The 19,132-nt window shown below is 42.2% G+C and overlaps 1 protein-coding gene across 2 annotated transcripts in view; it reads right to left on the bottom strand.

The window, feature by feature from the left end:
• The window catches only part of SPAG1 (sperm associated antigen 1), a 69,669-nt gene that overhangs the window by 13,957 nt on the left and 36,580 nt on the right, over window positions 1-19,132 (bottom strand). For both annotated transcript variants that reach the window (XM_046022197.1, XM_046022207.1), the window contains 4 exons: window positions 11,222-11,578; window positions 10,839-10,938; window positions 5,161-5,313; window positions 915-1,081 (listed from right to left, as the gene is read on the bottom strand). In XM_046022197.1, the coding sequence (XP_045878153.1) occupies window positions 915-1,081; window positions 5,161-5,313; window positions 10,839-10,938; window positions 11,222-11,578 (777 nt within the window). The remainder of the gene's footprint in view (window positions 1-914; window positions 1,082-5,160; window positions 5,314-10,838; window positions 10,939-11,221; window positions 11,579-19,132) is intronic.

The following is a 19,132-nucleotide window of genomic DNA, read 5'->3' on the forward strand; positions in this document are numbered from 1 at the left end:
GGCACCTATTCTAATAATCACATAAATCTGGAGAGAAAGAGCGGATTATACTGGTGCTTGCAATTAGCTGACACAGATCTGCAGTGCAGTTAGACGAGCTCTTTGTTAATAAACAACTACCCTTAACTGAGCAAATGCTTTGTGCGAGACTCCACTGATAGCCAGCTCTAGAAAACCAGAGAGCTCCAAGGTTTTCTAAGAACTGCTAAATAATCTTAAAGCCTTAGTAGATGTTCCCTGCATTTCCCTTCTATTCAGTGAAGAGGATAAGGGTCTAACGGGAGCCACATCATGACTCAGGAATCTCAGGGTCTCTACAAGATAATTATGCCTCAACCGGGGACCCACAGGGAGTCCCTAAGCAGGAGGGAGAAATGAGGCCTCAATCAGCTTCTAGCAGAAAGCAAGAGTGAGGTCCCATTTATTAACACTCTGCACAAAGCAATGAGGTAGGTACTACGGGAATGTAGATATGTTAACAACAATGATATAAGGCAGAAAGAAACACCTGCTAGATATTTATGTTGTAGAGCTTTACTTTGTTCTTTTATTTCAAACACACCAATCTTATTACTTTAAGCCCTGCCACATACAGGTGTAGGAGAGAACTACACGCTACTTCTTTTTACAAATAATAATGCTAACTAACCCTTTATTAAGTATTTTGTATGCAAATCTCCATTTATTCCTAGAACAACGCCACAAGTCAGTTATTCTAATCCTCCCCTTTCATACACACTAGACAGTGGATGTGGGAAGCAACTTCTTAAAACTCTAGTTAGAAGGCGAACAGGGTCTTAACTTAAACCTGGGTCTGATGCCTGAGTTCATGCCCTTATCCTTCTGCTTTCCTGTGAAAACAGACGCGCAGCTCAAGATAACTTTGAAAAGAAGGGAGTGTAGGCTTCCCCTACCTGCGATGCTGGGCTGGGGCCGGCTGCAGGAATCTCCCCCTTGGTTGGGGGGCGTCGTGGCCACAGGCTGCCAGGCTAGCACATGTGCAGCAGTGGGCACAGCAGGAATGGGTGACAGCTTCTCCCGCCAGCTCGGTCCGTCCAGATTCATTAAAATTCTTGTTATTCTAAAAAGAAAATGAGTTTTCTCTATTGATCATGTCATTTTTTTGTATCACGGAAGCTCAAATCAACAATAAGATTTACAGTGCTGCATTTGTGTACTTCCCTACAGAAAACACACAGTCTTAAGCTATCTGCTGTCCCCATAAAAGGATTTTTAAAAGTTGCCCAAAACTATGTTAACTTTAGATCCTTTTTGTATCAAAAGAAAAAATGAAGGCATTTCTAATCAGTTTAAAATTTTTTTAATGCATATGTAATGTGATAAAAAAGTGAAATATAAAGGTAAAAATTTTGGAGGCTTCGCAGAAATGTCCTGCATGATTACTTAATGTAATTACCAAACTGATAATGCATTACTCTTGAGAATAATCAAAAACACTTAGAATGTCTATGCCCAAACTGTACACCAAAGACAGGTATACAAGACCGGCTGCTAAAATGCATGAGGGCAAGCAGCTGTATGGAACGCTGTTTTTTGTTTCTTTTTTGGAACACTGTTTTTCTTAAAACATTTACATATGGCTGAGATAGTCTTACCTTGAAATTTTTTTTTGTCTCTACAATTATCCACTTACTGTGCTTTCATATACACAATGATGAAAGGCCAGGATACTGGAAGGGCCCTTACGTTATTAACTTAACTAATGGCCATCATAAAGTTCAGATTAACATCCCCGATTACCACTTTGTCATCATTTTAAACATACAAGTTGTCATATTTAAGTTTAAAAACAAAACTGAATTATGTCTTTGAAATGAAACTGGTTTAAAAAAGGTGTTCCAAGACTGAGAAGATTTACAGGTAATTAGTAGAACACATTCAAGTTAGTTAACTCAGTGCTACCTTTTGTGTGAGTAGTTTTTATATTTTTACAGAGATAGATACAATCCACATACTTTTTTACAGTTTTTTTAAACTAAAATTTCAATAGTGATCTTTGGTTATGCAAACCAAATCTCACACATCTTAGTGTAAAGAAACTACTTCAAAAATAATGTAAGACCACCCACAACTGCAGAAGGAAAAAAAAGCTTTAGAAAAGAGAATTTTCAAGCAAAACCTGTATTACCAGCAGAGAGGAAGGAAGAAGCAGCTGAAAAGAGATGATGTGTTGCCAGGGAGTAAATAAGTATATGCAGGGAAATTTAACATATAAGATTCCTGGAGAGGAAGAGAGGAATATGGTTAATGGAAGACAGAAACAAAATAAGCACAGATGTTTAAATTAAAAAAAAAAAAAAAAAAAGCTGCTGTTGCTCACATGGAAAAGCAAGCATAAATATGGGATTCATGAAAAGGAACAGTGAAATTTTATGGATATTGTATAGAAAAATATATATGGCAAACCAGACAAAGCCTCCTCTTCTTATATAGTAACAGAAACACTCGATTAAAAAATGAAAGAATCTTAAAACTCAATCTGTATAAAAGAACCTAAGTACATATTAAAAGTGTAACACAATCCTCAGAAAGCTAAACATAGAATTCCCATATGACCCAGCGATTCCACTCCTAGGTATACTCCAAGAGGAACCGAAAACAGATGTGCAAACAAAAACTTGTACACAAATGCCCACAGCAGACGATTCCCAATAGCCCAAAGACGGAAACAACCTCAACATCCATCACTGATGAACAGATAAACAAAACGTGCTATGTCCATACAATGGACTGTTATTCAGCTACAAAAAGAAACAAAGCACTCACAGAGTCTCCATACAACATGAACCTTGAAAACGTCAGGCTAGGTGAAAGAAGCCAAGCATGAAAGGCACGGATTCTAGGATTCCACTCACAGGGACTGCCCAGGGCAGGTAGAGCCGCAGACAGAGAGCAGGTGAGTGGTTGCCAGGGGCTGAGAGAAGAGATGAGTGGCTGTTCATGGGATAAAGGGTTTCCTTTGAGGTAGATGAATGTTCTGGAACCAGAGAAAGGTGGTAGGTTGTACAAGTGTACATGTGAACTAAATGCCACTCACTTGCATACTTTAAAATAGTCCATGTTATGTATGAATTTTACTTCAAAATACATAGCGCAGAAGGTTCACAAATAGGAGTAATCACAGCCTCTCAGGTAACTACACCTCCCTTCAGAACTTCCCGCCTATCACTGTGAACTGGCTTTCCTACAACACCTCCCAAGAGGCCCCTCCTCGCTGTCGGCTACTTCAGCTGTCTTCCCACTTTGTTTCACAGGAAGCGCAAGCTCTGTGAGAAGATCCTCCTTTCCCAATTACCTTGGAGACGACCGGACAGATGATGGCCAAATTAAAAGCCAACCACAGGAGTGAATTATACTCTCTGTTGAAGAATTAATTCGTTCAACACATCTTACTGACGTTATCTACTGTACAAAATATTTCAACTACACGGACAGATAAAACACAATTCCTGACCTCAAGGAACTTCCAGTAGAATGAGAGAAAACAATTTTACAAAAAGGGAGGACAGAGAATTTACAAATGATATGGAAGCAGGGTAATAACAGAAGGCACAGTGTTCTAGGGGAGCTGGGAAGGGCGCCTGAAGTACATGTACGCTGGAGCGTAGGTGGGTCTACCGGAGAAGTCATTTCCTGGAGGAAGCAGGTCCTCTCTTAAAGGACAGGAAGGAATTAACCGGGCCAAAAAGGGAAAAAGTGTCTCCAAGCAGCAGATGACATTTCAGCAAGGCAGCTATGCCACAGGACAAATGGTTGAGACTCCCAGGTGATGCTGTCCTAATTTTACAAGCTCAAGATCAAGGAGGTTGTGAAAGCCCAAGGCTCGATGTGCCCCATTCCAGGTCCAATAACCAATGAACATCCCTTTCAGACATGGGTCAGACAGGTTCTGCGGGACCAGAATGGACACTCCAGGAAATGGCTATTGGCTCTACATATAGATCTTTCTAACGGTCTTCTACAAAGTGCGGTGGGACTGTGGGGGAGGTAAGGTATGATTTTATAAAATGAATTCATCCAAAACATGCCATTTTCCTCTTGCACAATTTGGCTCAAGGTCTCCTCCTGTCCTATCAGTCCTCTTCAAAGACCACGTCAGGCGCTCGCTCTCCAACAACTGAAGCCTACACAACGGGGCCCGGCCTCCCTGTGATCTCCCCACCTTACTAACATATTTTCACTGCTGGGGATAATGTGTCTCATATTTTTTCCCCTAGCTATATTCTGGTTTGCTTAAATACAGAAACTAAGTTTTTTCCTTTTTTGTCTTTTGGGGAGGGGGGGGCGGGGCATGGTACACCAGACCAACACAGGGCACAGTGTAACGCACAGAGTAAGGTATATTCTGGACAAATGGGATCAGAAAATAGTATACATAACTAGCAATATTATCCAACTCATAATTTTTTAATTTCACTTGAAAGCAATTTATGAAGTCTGGAAATTCTTACCTTCCCATGCTCACTCAGGGGGCAAATAGGTCATAATACAAATTAGATCCAAATTCTTTGCTATTTCACCATGATAAATTAATACTCATCCTATGATAAGTGTCTATTTAAAGGGCACAGAACACAAAATCTAGCAGGCTCATGAAGACATCCACTCTCCTGAGGAGAAACAATAAGCGGCTATGTTTCCACTGACAGATGTGGCGCAATGAGCATGTGCAAAACCCTGTAGGAGAAGAAGATTCGATATGGCAGTTTTCACTACATTCTTGGATCTTGCCCTAGAATTACTACTGATTTACAACATCACTGACATCACTGAGAACACCTTCCTAATGCCACAGATGTCTACAGATACTATAAAATTAAATTCTGTGCATTCAGAACAGCAAAGATCTATATCCTAAGCTTAAAAAAAATTTACTGTAATTAATGGACCAGGACGCAAATATAAAGGTGTTAGAGGACAACTCAAAGTGGATTATAGGACAGTTAGAAATTAAGCTAGAGAGAGAACCGTCTGGTTTTGATGGGAGTGAAAACCATGCATGCAAAGTATGTAACTGAGTAAAGTGAGTAACTGAGGACATGTCTACACTCTGACAGTGTTCTCAGAGGGGAGGAAGAAAAACACATAACTGTAATTCCAGATAAAAAAGACCTGAGGCACCGCCTCAAGCTGGCTTACCTGTTAATACTGTCGTTTGCTAGCTGGATTCTGCAGTCTATCTGCAACACTGTTTTATAATCCACATAAGCTTTCTGATACTGCTCTGAAGTTTCATAGGCCATTGCTCGACGAAGAAGAGGTTTGACTGAGAATGGATGAAGTTCCAGAGCCCTAAGACAAAAATAGTATGTCATTTGTTTTGAAAATTACTCAGCTTCTAGTAATTAAATATACACTATAGTACTAGACTTTCAGACAAGGGCACAGCTGATATTTCATACAAAGGACACAGGAATACATCAGAAAAGCAAACTCAGAGCTAAAGAACAATCAAACTTGCAGTTATTTCCTTTATTTTATTTACTTTGGGTGGAGGAAGAGGGAGAGGGAGAGAAAAAGTCCTAAGCCGGCTCTACTCCTAGTGCAGAGCCTGATGCAGGGGCTCAGTCTCACAACCCTGAGGTCATGACCTGAGCTAAAATCAAGAGTCGGATGTACCAACTGAGCCACCCATGTGCCCCCAGTTCCTTTATTTTAAACCTGTAGCAAAGCACATTAGCATTTACTCTTTCCCCCACTGAGACAGAGCTCCCTGGCAGCAGAGAGTGCGCCCCACCCTCTCCAATGCCCCATCCCTCCCCTCTGCCCTAACAGAGCCGACCATGGCACCAAATATAAAGTCAGCTTTCAACAGATTCTTGTTACCTACTGATGGATTAAGAGGAAAATTTTTATTCACACCTGTGTTTAATAAGGCACCTCAGCACAGAACCACAAAAACCTGCATTACATTTTGAAAATCAGCTCCCTTAACTTCAGTTTATTATGATTTACTTGCTGGCAAAGGGCTTCAAAAATGGACCAGAGGGAATCAAGGAAATAAGTATACGATGATTTCTTGGAAGTCATGAATTTTCATCTTGCATTTTTTTAGGCAATGAAGTATTTCCAACATCACCAGAGATGTATTTCAAGGTTGTGTTCCTTGGTTTTGTTTGAAGTAACTGTTTAAAGCTACTTCATAAACAACAGACTTCATTACATTCTGAAATAGAACAATCCAGAGACCATACTTATGAACGAAAACTATCGTTTTCATCCATTTTTGCAAACGTTAACTGAAACTGTAAAACATGGCGAGCAGAAATCCTAGGAAAAACCAACTTGCTAAACAGCCAGCAGGAAGTGTCTGTGGCCCCGGCCCCCCGTAGCTGGGATGGCAGGTCTGCTTCTCAGGTTCACTCTTCTGCTGCAAGTGGATTTCACAGTGGATGTGTAACAGGCTTCAGGGAAAGCACGAGTGATGGCTGCTTTACTTTTTCTCCAAGTCATGGGGATCTGCTGTCTATCCCTGTCTACAGTGATCTGGCAAGGAGGAAGCTGACAGGACACCTGCCACCTGACACGTCTGCCGCTGCAGACTCTCACCGAACTGCCCAAGAGGGAAAGTTCGAGTTCATGCTGCAGGTAAGGAGATGGAGGGGAAAGGCGTGTGATCTGCCCACAGTTCTTTTGAATTCTGGCTTTGGAAAGCCAGGACAGTGCCTGTTCCCGGTGCCCAGATCAACACTTGGCCCGTGGGAGGCACTCAGCCAATACCTCCTGAACGAACCTATGCTTTGCCTACCACACACATACAAAAACACCATAAATAAGGGAACTCTGCTGGAGTCATTCACAATTCTCCACATTGTACAGATACTCCACCGCAAAGGCGGGTGTGCTTCCAGGCTGTGCACCATAGAGGCTGTCATTAACCAGCTCTAAGATCTAACCAATTTTGTTCTGCCCGGGTGTTACCACTATGGGTTATTTTAAGGATCTCCTCTGTACTGCACCTGTAAAACGTGTATTACTTCTGTAACTTACAAAAGTTAAAGTAAAGTAAAACTAAGGGGTGCCTGGGTGGCTCAGTCATTAAGCGTCTGCTTTCTGCTCAGGTCATCATGATCCTTGGGTCCTGGGATCGAGCCCCACATCAGGCTCCCTGCTCAGCGGGTGGCCTGCTTCTCCCTTTCCCACTCCCCCTGCTTGTGTCCCCTCTCTCACTGTATCTCTCTGTCAAAGAAATAAAATATTAAAAAAAAAGTAAAACTAAGATCAAGTAAAAACTCTTAAAACACTAGAGAACTGATCTCTGAGCGAAAGGATCTATCACATTTATTTATTTATTTACTTATTTAAAAGACTTTATTTATTTGACAGACAGAGATCACAAGTAGGCAGAGAAAGAGGAAGGGAAGCAGGCTCGCTGCTTCGCAGAGAGCTCGATGCGGGGCTTGATCCCAGGACCCTGGGATCATGACCTGAGCCAAAGGCAGAGACTTTAACCCACTGAGCCATCCAAGCACCCCTCTTTAAGTGATTCTGAAAGTCACACATCTACCCGCATTTATCTACCCTTTTACCACTGCCTTAAATCTAGCTTTGTTTCATACTTAGGGGATATTAACAACATGAACCAAGATGACAAACGTGTATAATACTCCTACAACTACCCAATGTCACCACAACTACCCCATGTCCCCCCAGACTTCCAACACCCAAGGTGCTATTCAGCCACTGAGGACGGACCCCAGGTAGGCACAAAATACAACACTGAGACAATGCATTCAATTTTCAGCACTCCCAGCCCAGTAAATGCAAGTTTTTTTTTTCTCTTTAACCACAGTCCTGAAAATGAATATGAGCTTATAAATGGAAATTCCACAAAGAAAAAAAAAGGGCATTCATTCATAAAAACAGAACTTTTAAGCCAGAGCTCACAAAGGCTTAACTATTCAAGTTAATACAGTTAAGACTCTGGCGAGTTTTAATTTGAAGCCTGTCAGAGTAGCAAAAAAGGAGCAAAAGCAGAGAATTACCAGGCAACATTCATTTTTAGTCAATGTGTCAAATTGTTCTCAATGGAAAGTCATCGTAAGATTTTTTTGGTGTAGGGACGCCTGGGTGGCTCAGTGGGTTAAGGCCTCTGCCTTCGGCTCGGGTCGTGATCCCAGAGTCCTGGGATCGAGCCCCGCATCGGGCTCACTGCTCAGCGGGAAGCCTGCTTCCTTCTCTCTCTCTGCCTGCCTCTCTGCCTGCTTGTGGTCTCTGTCTGTCAAATAAATAAATAAAATCTTTAAAAAATATATATATTTTTTGGTGTAGTTTAGATAACCTCAAAACATTCTCTAGCATGGGAAAAGAGGGTTTGTTTTTGTTTTTAGCTGATAAACAATTCTGAAAACATAAAGCAATTTCTAGGACAATGATTTTAAACTTTTTCCCTGATTCATGGTTCACCTTGAAGACTAAAATAGAAACATGGAGATGCTGTGGTCAGGAGAGGGGCAAGGACCAGAGTCCCCTTGAGCTCCTCAAATACCCCTTACTCTCCTAACAATGATCATCTCAGCACACCCCTGGGACACACCTCAGAGGAAGTGTTTCAGAGCACGCCCCAGGATTTCAGATGTGTAAAATCAAACACTTTTCCCCCAAACTGGATCAAAAGTTATTCTTCATAGGTCAAGCTATGAAAGTTAATTCACAGGTTCCCCTCTCTCCCTTATTTGAAAGTTTGCTCCCGTGAGTTTATTTCTGTTTTTTTCTGAAGTTTGACTCCGACTACGACTTGCCTTGGAATAAAGGCTCATGGCACACAAAACAACTCTCCAAAGAGCAGAGACAATTCAGTGAAAAACTAAAACATAGGTTTCCATGAAAATGTATGGAATTTTCTTGACGTAAAAAGGAAAGAGTCCTACTTTGGCTACTAGATGACTGCTAGTTCATACAGATTAAAATGCATTTATTTCAACATGTTCACAAAAGCAAATCACGGTTTTTAGCATTAAAAGTAGTTTGAGGTTCACTGCTTTGGAGTAAAATCACCTCATGCCCCTTAGGTTGGGACTCATATGCCAGGTATCAAGAAAACACCTAAGTAGGTCGGGCTCCACAGAGGTCAGTACTGCCCAGCAAAACAGGATTCCTTGGCCTAGAACTCAGCTCTTATCTAAGGACATCTTAATTAAACCACCGCCCATCTCCCTCCCCACCCTAAAGGCTGTCTCCTGCTCTCCTTCCAGACAAACCTCCATTCTAGCCTCCTTAGACACCAGGGCTCGAATCCCATCTTTGACTTCCTCCCAGATCTACACTGAAACACAACAAATTTTAGCAAGAAAATGCTACCTTAAACCATCTCACTTAAGGTTAAGGTGAGCCCGCTGTGCTGCTGTAGCTCTGACTGTAGGGTTCCCACGTTTTAACAGTAGCTCTGAATTCGCTCACTGTAGGAAGACCCAAGATAAATCTAAAGGTTAACGTGTTAGCCACAGACACTTCCGCTGTAAAGGTTCTTGGCTGCATTATCACATTTGTGCTTGATACTCCACAAATTCGTATGGTCTCATTAGTTAAATGCAGCGGTAAATATTTACCAACCAGCTCTCCTAAGAAGAAAAACCCAGATTTGAGGTGCTTGCCAATTTTCATGGTGTCAGTACTCCAACCATGGCAGATTTCAAGCTACCAATTTGACTTCGACCAGCTCCTAAAAATGTAACAATCAGTGTGAGCCAGCCCAACAGTGGATGGGGTCTAAAGTCAAGGCCAAGTGAATATAAATAGCATTTATTTTTAATTTGAATATGTAAAATTGGCAAACAACAAAAAAAAAAACAAGCCCCTCAACACCTTCTTTTAAACTGTAGGCACAGATAGTAGCAAGTTTTTACCCATATCAATACACTGATACTAACACTGAAAAAAATAATGAATTGTTCATCTTATAATGAGGTTGTCCACACAAGTTATTGTTCAACCTAGGGCTTCTGAAAGTGAAAAAGGGTGATATTAGTAATTTACCAGACAAGAGGAGTAAACCAGGACTGTGAGGGTCAAGCCAGAACACACAACTTCTTTTTTAGATACACTATTAGTAGCTTCTTTCCAAAGGATTTCTGAAACAGGCTTATTACTTGATGGTGGAAGAAAACAAATTTTTCATTTAAATACATTCACCAACCTCAGTAAGTAACTTGTTGAGTACCATAGGTGCCTATGGTGCTTGAGGGATGCAAAGCTGTCTGAAACATGGGTCCTGACCTCACAGAGCTGAAAATCGAGTGTAGTAAATAACGCAAGTACCCACAGGTGTGAGAGTGACAGTGTACAGGTTAGAGCCATGCAGGGGACCAGGGAGCCTGAGGTGACCAGGAAGGCAAAGAAGAGGAGGCAACTGAGCAGGGATTTCAGAAGGCAACACGTGCAGAGGGCATCACAGTGGCCCAAACGAGAGCAGAAAGCTCCTTCCGGGGACCAGGTGGTAAGATGAGCTTATAATTCTCTGCAACACCACACTGAGCCACGGAATACCTGTTTGAACCACAAAAATAATGCTTCAGGAAGAGCTGTTCTGATGCCACAGTGGAGGAGCCAAAGAGACTAGACGGAAGGCTTCTCTAAAGTCTAGAACTGACCTGAAAAGAGCACGGATTAAGGTGGTGGCTGTGGAAATGAAAAAAAGTTTGCAGTCTTCTATTGTATTCGTATATATGAAGGAGAAAAATTTATCATTTTTATGTATAATTCAATTAACATGTCTTTAAAGTCTCTAAGAAGTTAGATCCATGCAGAAAATTCATTAAGAAATTAAATACTGCATTCATTCATCACACTGCTGACAAACCTGAAAACACGCCGTTTACCTGTTACAATCTTGAATGCAGCCGCTGCAGTTTCCTTCTTTTAGGTAACACGCCGCTCTATTTGAATATAAGATACTTAGATCCTCTGCATTTCCACTTCCTAAAAATCACAGTTCATTAAACACGGTTTAATTAGCACAATCACGGCTCCCCAGCAGGCGGACGCCTGAGGTGGGGGGGGGGGGGGCACTGCGGTCCCACAGGCCGCCCGGTGCCCGTGGCCGCCCGAGGGCGAGCCCGCGAGGGACAGACGCAGACGCGCCCCGCCCAGGCACGTGCTGCGCGTTCCAGGGTGCCGCTCTCCTGGGTCCTTCCCACCCCGCGCTCAGCCCGGTCCGCACCAGCGCGAGCGCCTGTCATCCGGGCGGCCGCCCCTCGCCTACCTGCGGGCTCCAGCTGCGCGACCGCCGCCGAGTACTTGAGGGCCGCCTCGGCGAACTGGCCGCTTTTGAACAGCTCGTTGCCCTGGCTCTTCAAGTCCGCGGGGCCGAGCGTGGCGGCAGGGACGGGGTCCGCGGGGGCGGCGGCGGCGGGGTCCCCGGCGCCCCGTCCGCTGCCCGCCGTCGCTGGGGCCCGCAGGCGGCCCCGCTTGTCCGCGCCGGCCCTGGGGGCCCGACCCCGCCGCGGCGCGCCCTTCTCGGGCCGCTTGCCGCCCTCGCTTTTGCCGGTCAGCTTCTTCTGGATGTTGCCCATGGCGCGCGGCTCGGCGGCGCTCCCGGGTCCCGCCGGCTCCGCGGCCTCTGTGGGAAGTGGATGCGGGAAGCGAGTGTTTGCATCATCAGGAGAAACTACCTACCGCGGCGGCCGCGGGGGCGCCCGGACGCGCGACGCAGCGCTCGCGGGGGTGGGTCGCGGCGGAGGCCGGGCGGGCACCGCCCCCGCGGGCGGGGCAGCGCGGTTCCCGGCTCCTCCAGGGGCCCGTCCGCGAGGCCGAGTGCGGAGCCATGCGCTCCCCGGGCCACACAGCTAGCCACCCCGTAGTTTACTGGTTGAACGCCGAGGGGCTTAGGACGCGATCACGGCTCCTCAGAATCATTCCCTGAGTCAAAGCATCCGTGGCGAGGTACAGCTTACAAAAACGTACCTTTCTCCCATTTCCGATTTATGAGTGCATGAAGTTACCAAACCTTGAGTACGATCATTGCACCCAAGATTGGGGTGCCCTTTTTCTTATGTTAAAGGACTGGGAGAAAAAGATAATTTGAAAGTGAAATAAAATCCAAGTGATTTAAGTCTTTTTAAAATGAGTTTAGCAAAGAAGTTACATAATATAGGCCCCAAGTTTTTAAAGTGAGCCTTAATAAACATCCATTACAATACTTTATTCAAGCTTAAATTCCTTTGATCTTGATCGAAAGACTTCAAGCATTAATCATAGCTTTAATAATTGATTACTGATTATTTTAAATATGAAAATGATGTATAAATATTTCACCGATAGGTGTCTTACCAATATTTAAAACAAGGCAGTTATTTCACAGCACTGTTAAAAAACACTGAAGTAGGGGCACCTGGGTGGCTCAGTGGGTTAAACCTCTGCCTTTGGCTCAGGTCATGATCTCAGGGTCCCGGGATCGAGTCCCGCATCAGGCTCTCTGCTCAGCAGGGAGCCTGCTTCCTCTCTCTCTCTCTCTCTGCCTGCCTCTCTGCCTACTTGTGATCTCTCTCTGTCAAATAAAATCTTAAAAAAAAAAAAAAAAGAAAAAGAAAAAACACAAGTACAGAAACTGCCAACAAATTCTAATCTCTTTTCTATTTAAAGTAGGTTCCATGCCCAACACAGGGCTTGAATTTAACACCTAGAGATCAAGGGTGGCAGACCGCACCACTGAGCCCAACTGAGCCAGGCCCTCTAATCTGATTTTTAGTGGTTGTATTTTCCACATACATAAAAATGTATGTTCCACAACATTTTTAGTGGTTGTATTTCCACTGTGTTTCATGAGTGGTAAAGCCAGGACTTGAACCACAAGGACAAGGAGAACTCAAAACCACCAGTATTTAAATGAAAACCAGTGGATGGTCACCCTAAGGCAATCACTCAGTATAAAAACACCCGAATTAGTAAATATGGGTTTCTATACAGTGTAATAACCAAAAGAGGCTTCATTATGAAAACAATAAAAAGATCTTGTTATAACAATAAATCCTCAGATTGGACCCAGTAGGATTATCAGAGCAAGACTCCAGTCTTCTTTGTCTGGTATCTGCTGCTCAAGTCCCCACCCAGCATAAAAACAGATGATAGGGGGCACCTGGGTGGCTCAGTGAGTTAAGCCACTGCCTTCCGCTCAGGTCATGATCTCGGGATCATGCCCCGCATCAAGCCCCGCATCGGGCTCAAGCCCCGCATCGGGCTCTCCGCTCAGCGGGGAGCCTGCTTCCCTCTCTCTCTCTCTGCCTGCCTCTCTGTCTACTTGTGATCTCTCTCTGTCAAATAAATAAATAAAATCTTAAAAAAAAAAAAAGATGATAGCACAGATCCCTGTCAGCAGAAACAATAGATAATTTAGTATTATTGTCCACTCCTTTGTATGTTATCCCCTCTCATCTTATCAGTACTGTTACTAAAGAGCTGCAGTTTATTTAGAACTTCATATGGGTCAAGATCTTTACATATGCCATTTTCCATTATCATTAATCCTTATACCTAGTATTATCACCCCCACTTATGAGGCAACAAAGACGCAAGGGAAAAGCTAAAGGCTGTCCCAGAGCCAAGAGAGCTAGAAATCAGCATAACTAGTTTACGGAATTCAAATGAAATGAACCAAAATTAACTAAAAGCCATACCTCTCTCCTTAAGACTGAAATGTCCTTGAACAACTCTGGTAGTCTCTAAAGGTAAGCCAAGGCCTGATCCTGAAAGACCTGTGAGTCTTGGCGTGTACTGTACTACCCATGGGACATTCCAGAGGAGTTGTTCAGAAGGTGGCTCTAAATGCAGCTCAGAGGTGTGGCCTATCTTGAGTCTTCAGATAAGTCCCAGTTGACTTGGGAGTTGCTGATATAAATAGGATCATTGGAGTCTGGGTGTGGATGAGGTCACTGAGATCTCCAGAAGGATCCCTAAGAAATACTAACACATAAAGGATGATAAGAAAAATCTTCAATGGAGATGGAAGAGTATCTAGAAATGAGAGAAAGCCCAGGAAGGAGTACTGCCTCAGAAACCAAGAAGAAAGAGTATTTTAGGGAGGAGGGAGTCAACAATAGTAAGTATCAAAGGAAGGGATGGCCAGCAGCCTCAGCTGCCTAAGGCCTACCAACGACCATTAGATCTAAAGCCATGACTTAGTTCAGTAGGCTTCAGTAGCTTGGGTAGTTGGTAGATGCAAAAATACTCAACAAAACACTAGCAAACCGAATCTAAGAGCATAGTACAAGGACTATACACCATGACCAAGTGGGATTTATCTCAGGAAGTAGTTCAACAGTGCAAAATCATAGAACACACCACATTAATAGAATAAGGGGGAAAAAACCACATGATCATAACTGACACTGAATAGGCATTTGACAAAAGCCTACACCCTTTCATGATAAGAAACAGAAAACTAGAAACAAGTGAAATTTCTCAACATGATAAACTACATTCATGAAAAACCCAGTCAACATCATCATACTCAATGGTAGAATTCCCAAAGCTTTCCCCTAAAGTTCAGGAACAAGACAAGGATGCTGTCTTCACCACTGCAACTCAACATTATACTGGAAGTTGTAGCCTAATCAATTAGGCAAGAAAAAAAAAAACAATAAAAAAGCATCCATATTGGAAAGGAAGAAGTAAAACTATTTATTAACAACATGATTATTATATATATTTTATATTATATATATGAGTATGTCTATGTGTATGTTTTTATATTTGGGGGGTATATATAATCCTAAAGAATACACACACACACACACACACACACACACACACAACTATTACTACTGCTGCAGCTACTACTAGGGCTAAAAAGCAAATTCAGCAGTTTCAGGGTACAAGATACACCAGCAATGAACAATTTGAAAATTACAAAAGCAATTCCATATACAGTAGCATCCAGATGAATAAAATATTTAAGAATACATTTAACCAAGAAGGTGAAAGACTTGTACACAAAAAACTACAAATTACTGGAAGAAAACTGGTAAATGAAAAGATATCTCTCGATCATAGATAGGAAGACTTAATGTAAAGATAGCCAAAGTGATCTACAGATCTGACATAATCCCCTATCACAATTCTACAGGCTTTTCTGCAGAAATGGAAAAGGAGATCCTCAAATTCATATGGAATTTAAGGGGTCCAGAGTAATCAAAACAATATTGAAAAAGAATAACAAAATCAAAGGACTTACACTTCTGATTTCAAAATTTACTAAAAGCTTCAGTAACCAAAACAGTGTGGCGCTGACGTAAGGATAGACATCAAGGCCAATAGAATAGAACCGAGATTCTATAAACCCATACATCTATGGCCAGTTGATTCTTGACAACGATGTCAAGTCCATTCAATGGGGAAAGCATAGGCTAACAAATGGTGTTGGGACAACTGGATTTTTACATGCTGAAGAAAAAGCTAAGTTGGACTCCTTCCTACCTCAATCAATCAAAATAAGTCAGTGACCTAAATATAAGAACTAAAACCATAAAATTCTTAGAAGACAACATGGGGTAAATCTACATGCCCTTGGATTTGATGATGGATTTTTATTTAGCACACTGAAGTCACAGGCAACAAAAGAAAAAAATAAACTGAACTCCATCAAATTTTAAAACTTTGCATACAAGGATATTATCAAGAAAGTAAAAACACAACCCACAGAAAGGGGGAAATTATGTGCAAGTCATATATCTTACCTGCAAGGGTCTAGTATCCAGATTATATAAAGTATATTCATAATGCAACTATAAAAAGACAAGCTAATTCTTAAATGGGCAAAGGAATTGAATAAGCATTCCTCTAAAGAAGATACACAAATAAAAATAATAATACACACATAAAAATGGTTAACGTAATAAGTCATTAGAAAAATGCAAATCAAAACCATAGGAGTTGCCGCTTCACACCCACTATAATGGTTATAATCAAAATAGCAACCCATAACAAGCATTTGCAAGAATGTGGAGGAATTAAAATCCTCATATATTGTTGGTGGGACTATAAAATGGTGTAGCCATTTTGGAAAACAGTCTGGCAGTTCCTCAAGAAGTTAAACAAGAGTTATTTATCAAATAACCCAGCATTCTACTCCTAATTATATACCCAAGAAAATTAAAAACATATGCCCACACACAAAACTTGTACATGAATTTCATAGCCACATTATTCAGAAGAGCCAAAAAAGTGGCGATAAGCCAAATGTCCATCAACCATAGATGGATAGAAAAAATGTGGTATTATCCATGCAATGGGGTATTATTTGTCCATGAAAAGGAATAAGAACCAATACATGCTGCATCATGGATGAACTTTAAAAATATTATGCTCAGTGAGGGGTGCCTGGGTGGCTCAGTGGGTTAAAGCCTCTGCCTTCGGCTCAGGTCATGATCTCAGGGTCCTGGGATTGAGCCCTGCATTGAGCTCTCTGCTCAGTGGGGAGCCTGCTTCCCCCTCTCTCTCTGCCTGCCTCTCTGCCTACTTGTGATCTCTGTCAAATAAATAAATAAAATCTTAAAAAAAAATTATGTTCAGTTAAAGGAGCCAGACACAAAAGGCCACATAGCATATGTTTCCACTTATATGAGATTCTCAGCAGAGGCAAAGCCACAGAGACAGAAAGTAGATTTATGGTGGCAAGAGGAAGGTGATGGGAGTGACTGTTACTCCGAAGGCAGAGGATGAGGGCGCCTGGGTGGCTCAGTGGGTTGAGCCGCTGCCTTCGGCTCAGGTCATGATCTCAGGGTCCTGGGATCGAGTTCCGCATCGGGCTCTCTGCTCAGCGGGGAGCCTGCTTCCCTCTCTCTCTCTCTGCCTGCCTCTCTGCCTTGTTGTGATTTCTCTCTGTCAAATAAATAAATAAAATCTTTAAAAAAAAAAAAATCCCAGGATTAGACAGTAGTGATGGTTGTACAACCTTGTGAATACATTAAAATCCACTGAATTTGAAAAGGGTGAATTTTATGAAATATGGATTATATCTCAATTTAAAAAAAGAATGCTTATTTCACTTTACTCTTTTTTTCTTTTCTTTTTTTCCATTTTACTCTTGACAACAAAGGATACTTTACTGTTGTTTGTTTGTTTTTTTAATCCCCCATCTAGGTCAATTTGATGGGAGAGGAAAAAATCTACCTTTAATTTTCTTTTTTTGTTAGCAATACAAAATTTGTTGATCATTTCATTTCTCCATTAGTGATTAATTGTTCATATGCTTTGTTCATTTTTGTACTGGGCTCTTAATATTTTCTTATTATTCTGTAAAAACTCTTCATATTTTAAGGTTATCAACCCCTTGCCATTTGTCCTAGTTTGTCATTTACCTTTTAATTTTTTTATAGCATCTGACTGATACTGGTTTTTCACTTGTATTTTTTTTTTACTTTTATTTTTTTAAGATTCTATTTATTTAATAGAGAGAGAGAGCATAAGCAGGGGGAGCAGCAGGAAAAGCAGGTTCCCTGCAGAGCTCAATCCCAAGATCACAACCTGAGCCAAAGGAAGATGCCCAACCAACTGAGCCACCCAGAGTGCCCCTGGTTTTTCACTTTTCCAGTCAACATCATTCACCTTTCTTTTCATGATTTTATCTATTGTTTTAACTCCTGGAAATCCCTACCTTTCCACCTTCCTGATCCCGCCAATTCTAGGACAAGAGAAATAACTGTATTTTCTTCTTCGGCTTGCAAGTTACTACTTAATCTTCTTATATTTCATTTTTAAGTGGGGAATAAGCATCAGCAGGACAAGGGAGGTTAGATGCTTACTTTCCTGTGATTACTTCTCCCAGACTCTGTAAGAAGACAGAATAAACACCAGAGCCTCTGACAGCCAGTCGACGCTGATGGTCATGTCTCAATGCTCTCCACTAGGGAAGGAAAACACAAAGTGATGGGGAGTTCCCGAGAAAGCCCAGGAACTCAAATCCTTGGGTCTAATCAGCCTGGCAAATAGGTATTTCTTCAGATGAGTCCCTAGGAGGACAAGTGTCAGTTGTCTTGTTTCCGTACCTGATACAGAGCCGGTGATCAGTGGCTATTTAACCAACTTTGGCACTGGCTATGTCATACCTCAGTCGGGATGAGCTGGGCCTGCCCAGCCTGGGGAGCACTTACGGGGGAGCAGCGTTATCAGGCGAGCTTACACAACACTCCAAGCTGCATTTTCCCAGGGGCTTCAGCGCTCCCTGAACCATACCCCATAATGACCAAGAATTCTTTCTTGGAATGTGGTGGGAAGGGGAAACACATGCAAGGATCCCATCCTGATAACCGTCCTCTGGGCTTTAACAGGATTGCCTAAAAGGGACTTGCATTTCTCCTGTCTTGTCCAAGGCTCCAGGACCTCTTTTTACATGTCCTCTAACAATGGACCTTGGTAGAGATGAGCATGAGACAGTCCTATTGACTTTATTTCATTTTAAAAGGACTACTTCTGGGCTTCCAGCCATTTATTCCACCTAATTTTGATTTGCTTTCCTGATAAAAGGGAACTAACTAGTCTTAAAATTTATATTCCTATCAAGACATTTTTCTTTTCAGAATCTCACATATTTTTATGTATTCCCTAATCTACAAAATAATTATTGAGGGGCACAAATGTCAAGATCATAAATGGTTCGCTTAGGGGTGTCTAGGTAGTGCTCAGTTGGTAAAGCTTCGACTCTTGATTTTGCTCAGGGTCAGGAGCTGGAACCCTGTGTTTGGCTCTACGCTGGGGCTGGAGCCTGCTTAAGATTCTCTCTCTCTCTCCCCCTCTTCCCCTCTCCCTCCCATCCCCACCCCCCAACATGCTCTCCCTCTCAAAAAAAAAAAAAAAAAAAAAAAAGAAATGGTTTTCTTTAAAGCTCTGGCTGCTTGGAGATCTGAACAGGAAATTGTTTCTCTGTGGTTCTGATGTTAGGGTTAACACCTGATTCAGAGAGAAACATCAACCTATTAAATGATATTACGCAACAATTTTGCTGACTCACTTTTCTAATCACAGAATATTATTCATTGTTTAATGATTAGCCCTTTCCTGTTTATCTGTTTGTGGGAGGAGGGCCTTTAGTATCTCCAACCTCCCCCCTCCAGCTTTGAGATATAAGTGACAGGGAACACTGTATGCGTTTAAAGGGTACAGCGTGATGATCTGATATAGA

The sequence above is a fragment of the Meles meles genome, chromosome 1 (genome assembly GCF_922984935.1).
Source record: "Meles meles chromosome 1, mMelMel3.1 paternal haplotype, whole genome shotgun sequence".
NCBI classification, from domain to species: Eukaryota; Metazoa; Chordata; class Mammalia; order Carnivora; family Mustelidae; genus Meles; species Meles meles.